General features: G+C 44.0%; 1 protein-coding gene across 1 annotated transcript in view; it reads right to left on the reverse strand.

Annotated features, from left to right (window-relative positions):
- Nucleotides 1-7,509: 7,509 nt before the first annotated feature.
- OTUD1 (OTU deubiquitinase 1) overlaps nt 7,510-9,508 on the reverse strand; it is a 2,718-nt gene continuing 719 nt past the window's right edge. The window contains exon 2 of the mRNA XM_019529583.1: nt 7,510-9,502. Within this exon, the coding sequence (XP_019385128.1) occupies nt 8,740-9,502 (763 nt within the window). The 3' untranslated portion in view covers nt 7,510-8,739. The remainder of the gene's footprint in view (nt 9,503-9,508) is intronic.

Here is a 9,508-nt window from a genome sequence, read left to right on the forward strand (position 1 = left end):
GGGGGGGGGAGGGGGAGTCCTAAAGGTAAGAATACCCCCTTACCCTCTGAGCTCTGCAGTTTCCCTCCCCTCCCATCTTGCTTCCATTCTGGGCTTCCCCGCCTCCCCTACCCTCTGGGGTTCACCTCCCAACCCCATCTCCTTGGGGCATGCCTCACTGCCCCTCTACCTCCTGGGGCTCTTGGGGCTCACCCTGCCCCTACATCTTCACCCTACCCTGGCTCCCTCCTTATGTGGGCTGCCAGTGCAGGAGCAGGCAGGGAGGGGAAGCCCTTTTTTTCTTTTTCTTTTTTTCTGTTTTTTTGCACCGGTCCTGGAAGCACTGCAATACCAGGTCAATGCATGGAGTGGATGGAGCACGCTCCGGTTCCACCACCCAATACCAAAAAGAATCAAATGCGTCTCATTCAAACAGATATCTGCCCTGGGCAACTGGAAACACACATGCACCCACCACCAGCAACCAGGACTGAGCCCCTCACAGCTTCCCTCAGCATCTGCCTCTGGCGTGCCAAACTGAGGTATGGGTGAAGGTTGGGGTGTTTTTGGCACTCCAGCCAAAAATGTTGCCAACCCAAGTTACAGTATTCACAATAATCATTCTGAAACTCAAGGCATTCAGTTGTCAGAGGGGACAATTTAAGATCCAAAATTAACTTGGTATCTACCATATTTTCTGATGTATAAGATATGGTGGTTCCCCTCTCCCCCAGAATGGGGGAACTCTAAGTAAGGTGTGCTTCATGCACCAAAGTGATACAACAGAAAAAATAACTGAACTTAGATACTAGTAACTGGAAGGTGAAACCAGTCTTGTCTTGGTACTCTCAATACACTAGAGCAGGCTTGTCCAGCATATGGCCCGCAGGCCGCTTCAGGTGCATGCCACTTTTCCTGGCTGGTGCTGACCCGGCTTGGTCCATCCCATCCGGAGCAGCATGCGGCTGAAGCCGGCTTCCCACGTGCTGCTGGGGATGGGAGGAGCCTGGCCGGGTCTGCTCTGGCCAGCAGAAGCAGCAGTGGAGCCGTGCCCTGCTCAGGACGGGACGAGCCCGGCCAGAGTGGCAGGGGCTCAGCTGCATTTTCCCCTTGCCTGCACCGGTCAGTCCCAAGAGGAACACGGCTCCATTGCCACTTCTGCTGGCCAGTGCCAACCTGGCCAGCCTCCTCCCGTCCCCAGCAGCATGCGGGAAGCCAGCTTCAGCTTCATGCTGCTTTTCCTAGCCAGTGCTAACCTGGCTGGGCCATTCCCATCCGGGGCAGTGTGCAGCTGAAGCTGGCTTGCCACGTGCTGCTGGGGATGCCTGGCTGAGTTGGCACTGGCCAGCAGAAGCTGCGGTGGAGCCTTCTGGGATCAGCTGGCGCAGGTAGGGGGAAAGTGCAGCAGCACGTGGGGAAGCCACTGCTTGACAGGGGATGGGATGGTGCACCAAGGAGGGAAAGCTATGGCTGAGCCCCCTGCAGCTGTACTGTATGCTCGTTTAAAACTGAACAACATGCTCAAGAATAAAGCATAAATGATCTGGGCTCCAACATACATTTAGAGCAGGTAAAAATCTTTGTTAAAATACTGTCCAGTGTTTGGATTTTGTTTGCTTCCGTTTCTCTTTGTGCAGGATTGGGAGTTCAACTTGTTACTACTTGTTAAAGATGTGTTACTAAAAAGTTATTAATTCAATAAAAGTACATCTTCTTGACAATTATTCTCAAAAATGTCCATATTTTGTTGCTTTGATTAGTTTCCACCCTGGCTGACATCTTTTCCACATTTGATCTGTCAACTTGCATTATGCTTCTTTCATTCATTGAGAAGTGAGTAGAAGCGAACGTGTTTATTTTAGTCAAGTGGTTGGTATTATTTCATTCTTGCTTTTATATTGTTTTTATTTTGGATTTTAAACCACATTTCCAGACACATTTCATTGTCACTTCCTGCAACTTCATTAGTGTCAAAGGTCATGTGACATCACTTCCTGATGTGATTGATACCACTTCCTGTGAGGTCTTTGACTATGGCTCACCAGCCCACTGGGTGATAAAAAGTTTGTGATCTGGCCCCACATTCAAAAAGGTTGGACACCCCTGCACTAGAGTATAAGAGATCACGTGATTGAGTGAGAGATGAATACAGAAAGTAGTATTATCACAAATACTGATAACTTAGAAGATACTGTAGTTTGTCAACAGTACATAAGCGACCAACACGGACTACAAACAGGAAGTTCTTATAAAGCAGGTTTCAAATTAAAGAAAGTAAAATGCATAAAGTGCAGACATGGTTGTCCTCCACCTACAGAAAAAAATTATCCAATCATCAAAAAAATAAACATTTGCTCAAAATTCAGGACAAAAAGGAAGCTATATGGGGGCGGCCAGCCAAGCGGCACAAAATTGCAGGTGAGGATGATTCACATATGGAAAATGATGCCAAAAGATAGAAGTCTTTGTGATGTTTTGTCAATGTCCATGAAAAATAAAATGGGATTGTGGATCAACAAATTGTAATGTCACCATATTGGAGCCTTTATGAATAAACTCTTATTGATCTATGTTCATTTACTGTGCATGTGACAACAATCAAGAAAAAATCCCCCCTCCAAAAGTCACCCCCCGCAATCTGGCCATATCTAAGAGTCTCATATCATAGCTTCAGTTATTGGATATGTCTATTAATAAGTCATTCAAAACTTTATTTCATAATGATTACCTTTTAAAGCAGAAGACCACTAGATATCATGCTAATGTGATTATTCCCAAGGTAAGTTACTACGAGTTTCTACAGAAGAATCAGCCTTGATGGTCTGTCATCTGGAAAAGCAAGCATAATATTTTACTTCTAACATTGTGGCTTCATCTACACAAAACACTGACTGTGCAGTCATTAAGTAATTGTATAAACAAGTACTTAATGACTGCGTTGTAACCCAAGTTACTGTGCAATAGGGCCACTGAACAGCTTTTTTGTGAGACTACTGCATAGTAGTGTCACATCAAAGTTCCTGCCACACAACACTACTGAGCAAGTCTTGAGCTACTGCGCAGACAGCATCTTATGTAGATGTGCCCATGATGAGCAACCAGTTGTATAAAAGTTTCAGACAAGAGTATTGTATTTATTTCAATATTTTTATTTTGTGTAGAAGCCCCAATCAAAATTGAGGCTTCATTGTACTAGATGCTATACAGACATGCCCCAAGGAACTCTTCATTCAGTAGTTGGTTGGTTATGACTTTGTAGTAAAAAGCACTTACACCACACAGAAGGGTATTACAGTTAGCCCAGTATAAATCCAAGCTAAGTCCACAGGCATCCCTTATCTGCATTCAATTTTTTGAAAGTGATATTTGCTTGTAGTATTCTACAAAGTAAGGTAAGGTATAAGAGAGGTAAAGTGAAAAAGCAATTCAGTCCCAGAACTCAGCAGCAACTTTTTTTATTCTTCACCAATTCACCAGCATAAGTCACTAAGACCAATTTATTTACAATACAAACAATGTCTCATAAAAAATAAAACTACTTTTGCAAGTGTTAACAATAAACAGAAAACTTCCATTAAGGTCTTGAAATTGGCAGTTCTGGTGTTGTAAGAGTTATAAGAGGTAACTCTCTTATAGGAACTGTAAGAGGGAATGTCAGCGGGGTAATTCTCTTCCAAATCTAAACAAGTTCTTTGATAATAGTTTTATTTTGGGCACCATCTTCATTGGAAATCCTGTGCAGTCAAGGATGACTGTTTTCCAAGATTGCCTTACTTGTAGGTCTGAAGTTGGCTGACAAGGCCAACAGGTTCTGCTGCAACTCGGGCAAGTGTTACTGTGTGGTGTGGGTGGCTCTGTTCTTGATTTCACAGTTTCTGCCACTCACTTTTCCATCTTCTACTGTGCTCATAAGATCCTTGCAGCAAACTCTTCCCTCATTTGGGATGGTTCTGGGAGACAGTCTCCCATGAATTGATGTTGATGCTGGGAGAATAAAACTTCCTTCGTGACCCTGGAGTTGGACATCTGGGTGACGTGACAAGCCCAATAAAGTTGACGTCAGATGATCATCGCCTCAATATTTCTGGTGTTTGCTCAAGAGAGAACAATAACGTTAGTGCATCTCTTCCCACTGGGCATGCACCACCTTCCTTCCTAATGATATACAGTAAAAGCCCTGTAATTTGGCCTGAGTGGGGAATGGGGGCGCCAGGTATCTAAAAATTCCAGTTACCTGAGGCCAGCTGTTTTCAGTCAGACAGAGTGAGTGAGTGAGTGAGTGAGTGAGTGAGTGAGTGAGTGAGTGAGTGAGTGAGTGAGTGAGTGAGTGAGTGAGTGAGGCCAGAGCAACAGCAGCGCAGCATGGACGTTTCAGCCAGATGCAGAGATATCATGTCAATGTGATTATTCCCAAGATAAGTTACTATAAGTTTTTACTCGGCCAGATGCAGATCAGTGGCAGCACAATGTGATGGCTGCCATGCGCAACCTTTCCCCACCACTTCTCCTGCATCCAGCCAGAATTCTGATTAATAAAATGCCAGATAACAGGGATGTTACTGTATTAAGTAGCCCAACAGCCAACTACTAAGTTAAGAAGTAAACTACTTTAAGTGACTAAGTTAACTAAGCATTATATGGTATTTGAAATAACTGCCAGTCTCACAAAGCTTTTCCACCATTTCTAGTTGAAACCAAAATGCAAGCACAACCTAATTCAATGCACCTAAAGTTTGCCTTGGTGGAGCACAATGCATGTAAACCAGTTATCTGCTTACATTCAAAGGTCAATCTTCAAATCATATAGAACGTAAGACATTTCAGATTTTATTACTTATAAAAATCATTAAGTTTTGATTTTTAAAAATAAAAAAAGTGAGTACTGTTGGAGTGCCAGAAATTATTCTGCAGTAGTTCTAAAAACATCTAACTGAAAGAATGCACACATCAGCTATGGGAAAAGAAAGGGCTGCTCTTGGCTGTATTATTGGCCAAGTATAGTAAACTCTAAATCCCACCCAGGGCATAGATCTGAAACTAGATATTTTACTGCCCATAATGATTGGTTAGATATCCAGCTGAAAGCAAATAGACTTGTATGCAGCAGAGAAAGCCTCAAAGATATGCTCAAGAAAAGTACGGCAGAAAGAACATGAGCCAGATAATAAAATATCAGCGTAAGAGTCAGACAGCCCTGAATGAGCCAAAATAAAACATAGTTTAAAAACTGGTAGTGTTCCATTCAACAGCAACAGTTTTGTGGCATTTTTAGTCTGAACTACATACATGATTTAAACATTGAACTAAAAAAAAAAAAAAAAAAAAAAAAAACACCATGCTTCAACATTTAAATACCTTTACTGTGCCCCAGGCCTCCACAACTCACTTGAAAATGCTACCCCTGATAAATAGATTATCACATGGACTTATGCTCCTAGATCATGTAGTTGCTTTGAAAATCCTACCTTAAGTTTTTTTTACCCATTAATTATTCTGCTCCAAATTAAGGTACTGAAATTTAGTTCTCAAAAATCCATCTTTAGGGATGCATGCCTATATGCATATGTGCTAGCAGCTGTGAGGAAGAGGTTGCAATGTCACAGTCACGTGCCCCATCTGCAACATAAGGCATATAACTGCAGCCTGAGTTCTCCACAACCCCAATGCCTGGGTCCCCTGCAGAGTCTGAGGCAATGCTGAAGCCTCAGTGTGGCATATGACACCTGGAAGAGAAAGCAGGGAGAACATGAGGAAGGGAGGACCTGACTACTGCAGCTGCTATCCCTAGGTGCTCCAGCCCTTGGCTGCAGTACAGGGTACAAGGCTTGGCAGCAGCAGATGAGCCCCCCTGCTCCTTATCTCTCCATATTTCCTGGGGGCTCCAGCTACAGGGACAAACTGTCTCTCATGCTGGGCTGGACCAGGGATGGCACCAGCAGCAGGCAGTTCCCCCTTCCAGCACCTGCTCCCAGTCAGCAGAGTACACCCAGGGGACTGAGCAGATAGCAGAAATGCCTGAAACAGAGGACCCAGCTACTGCTGCTGCTGTCCCCAGCCAAGCCTGGCACCCTCTACTGCTGTTCACAGAAGCCCCTGGGACAAGAGCAGCCCTGGGACTTCCCCTGCCTCTAGGTCAGCAAGGGCAAGAACCCTCATGCTGCATCAGGAGACAAACAATTTCAAGCAAATGAGAAAACACTCTAGATTAGTGAACATACTGATCTTTGGCATTATCCAACCTTTGCCTATTTGAAATAGCCTACTATTATGTAGGTGCCAGACACCTCAAAACAAGAAAGGCAGGCTTATGAATTTTGGATATATTAGATAGATCAGAGCAAATAGACAGCAGAAGGAGGAAGAGAGAAGTTCAGCTCTAGTGTGACGACATTTTCATTAGTTTATTCTGTACATAAGATTAATCTAAATGGTTTTATAGATATAAAAAAAATCTTAAAACAGGTATATCCTATACATATCTAATACAAGAGTTAACAAGTTACTTTCCTGTACCTTGTCAATTCCATTTGGTTTGATGATGGGCCCCCACAACGCTATATTCGCAGTTGCTTTTAGCATTGGCCTGGGGTGTCAAACTCATCCACAGCCCCAGTGCTAGATCTAGATGGAAGGACTCCTCACAAGCTGAATCTAGAACAAGAGTTTCACAGGCCAGATGCAGTGGCAGTGACATTGGCAAGGTATACAGGAGCAATCCAGAGCTCAATACAGTCATCATTCACCCTCCTGTTCCCCCAACCCCACCAACATCCTCAGTGGGGCTCTATAGGCAGGAATTAGCAGGCAGTTAATGAACTACAGAAATAAGCAGCCATGTGCTGAATATCCAACTATCTGAAAGTGACCTTTCCTACTCCAGGTCTCAAAAGCTACAGGCATTGATTGCAGCATGCATCAGGATGTGATATTAAAAACACTAAGAAACCCAGCTGCAGTTGGACCATGGGGATATCATTTCTATTATTCAATGCATGTTTTATACCTTACTAGGAATTATACCTCAAAAATCCACACTCTAGAATGTTCACTTTGCCTTGGTTTGGTTTTACTCCACTTTTGGCAGTCCAAGTTTGCTGCAACTGCTACAACTACCAAAGCAGACCTAAGAAAGGTTCCCTGAAAATAGAAGTTGCCCAAATGGAAAGAGTTTAAAAGATACCATTGCTTAGGACTTCATACACTTAAGATCTCAACTTTAAAATTTACCACAAACTTACTGAGGCTGCACTTACAGCATTAGTGCATGTGCAGAACTTTTTGATTTTTTAAAAAGAGTCACAAGTATTTATGTAAAACCTGAAAATTCTTATATTCCCATTTTACACATCCCTAGAGGGTTAAAATGTCTTTGTTTTCTCAAATAATGACTACCCAAAACAAATGAAAGCCATTCTTTTACAGCTACTTAGACAGCACTGTGCATCTATTCTTAGTGGACAGGGGGAAAAAAAGAGCCCCTACTGTATACTACACTATACAAAGAGGAATGCAAAAAATGAATTTAAAAAATCCACGTAAAATTATACTTTTTTTATTCATTCCATCTTAGCTGATAATATTCCTATTATACAAATACAGTATAGATTTAAAAAAAAAAAAAATCACAAAATATTACAAAATAAAAAAGTACAAACTGCATTACTTAATAAATATATCTAACAAGTTAAAGTTAACCAGAAATTAGAGAGAAAGCTTTCAGGTTGGAAACAGTATAGTTTGCTGGGTCAAACATTCACAAGTCTTAGCTTAAATACTTCCTTGTTTAACATAATGCAGTGGAGTCCTATTTTTTTTTTTTATTAGAATATCAAAAGGAATAAAACATTCTGGAAAGATAATGGCTTACTGCTGCAATGCAAAGTGCCAAGAAACAAAATGGGGGCATTTACATATAAGAAACAAACCCCAGAAACAAGGCGGCAAACAGCAAGGTCCAGCCAGGATTTTTTTTTGCTGAAGCAGCAGACTAGTATCTTGTCACAACATTGTATTGCAAATTAAATTTCTGCTATTACAACTGAACAAGTTAATAGAACAAAGGACAAGCCAACCAGGCAACAAGAGGCCAGTTTACTCTAAACAGTAATTAAATACAGAAGAGTTACAATCACTCCCTGTACCATTCATAAGTAGATGCCTTCCAACTGGCTCAGAGAACCTGTTCTACATTAGAGGCAAATGGGAAAGCGGCTTCTTTGAAAAGTAGTCATTATGAAGTTTGCTGCACTTTTACAATAACAAGGTTTTAACTGAAAAAAAGTTTACCTTCATCAGTCAAGGAAGATGAGCCTGACATCAGTTTCATTTGGCAGAAATATAGACGTACTAGTAAAAATTACAGCAAAAGCTGTTACATCATTCATAAGCCTTATTTACAAAACAAAGTGTTTACAAACTCTTTTTTGGCTGTACAGCTGAAAACCAAATGCTAAGATGAGATGTTAGAGAAGGAGGTAACAGTTTAAAAATACTGTGCAAAAAATACATTCTTATAGAAAAAAGAGAACTGGAAAAACCCAACACAAATATACATGGTGAATCCACTCGCAAGTAATCCAGGGGTCACTTTATGCAAAGGGAGTATTACAAATACCAGCTTGGGCTTAAGTCATCCCCGTGCCAAGAGTTCAGTACTGCAGAGGCTCCCACCATGGCACCGTGGCCACTTCCTGAAGCATTAAGGCATTGCCACCTGGGCACTAGTACGCAGTTTGTTTCTAATGCGGGCCCCAGGAGGGCTCAGGAGCAGGCGTTCTGCTCGATATACATCTTAGACAGGGACACAGCCATGGACTTGGCCAACTCCTCATCCCGCCTGCGCTGCATCTGAGTCTGCCGGCACCAGGCCTCATACTCGGGGTTGGGGCAGGCGCGGTCCAGCACAGCGTCATAGTGCCCGTTGCTGAGCCAGCTCAGCCAGATGCTGGGCCGCGTGGGGTCCTCAGGGCCCAAGTAGTGCACCATGGTGGAGACAGTGGGGCTCTCGGGCCGCCCACCAGTGGTGAGGTGGATGTTGACGTTCAGCATCTGCCCCATGGCCAACAGCTCTGGATAGCCGGCCCAGGCCCCATCCTGCGCAGCACCGATGAGGAACTCACCCACATCACCCTCAATAATGGGGCTGAAGTGGTCCAGGTGGTCAGCAATGTAGTGCACGGTTTCCTCACGCAGCTCTCCGTGCAGCCGCTGCTCCCCGTACACAGCCCTGCACACAGCGCGGTACAAGCAGTTGCCATCAGGGATAATGTGGAAGCGGAAGCGGCCTTTCTGCCGCAGGTACTTGTCCTGCTTCTCCACCTCGGCCAGGTACAGCGCCAGCTTCTCTCCACGCTCCGCACCTCCCACTAGCCCCGCACTCCCAGCTGCCACCTCGCCCCCCGCCGCGCCAGGCAGGACCTGGGCAGCAGCCGCCTGCAGGGCCTGGCAATGCTCGCTCAGGCGCAGGCCGCGGTTACTGGGCTCCGACGGCGGGCGCGGCCCGGCCTCCGCCTCCCCGGCCGCGGGCCGC

This window comes from Crocodylus porosus, unplaced genomic scaffold (genome assembly GCF_001723895.1).
Source record: "Crocodylus porosus isolate Cpor-Errol unplaced genomic scaffold, CroPor_comp1, whole genome shotgun sequence".
NCBI classification, from domain to species: domain Eukaryota; kingdom Metazoa; phylum Chordata; order Crocodylia; family Crocodylidae; genus Crocodylus; species Crocodylus porosus.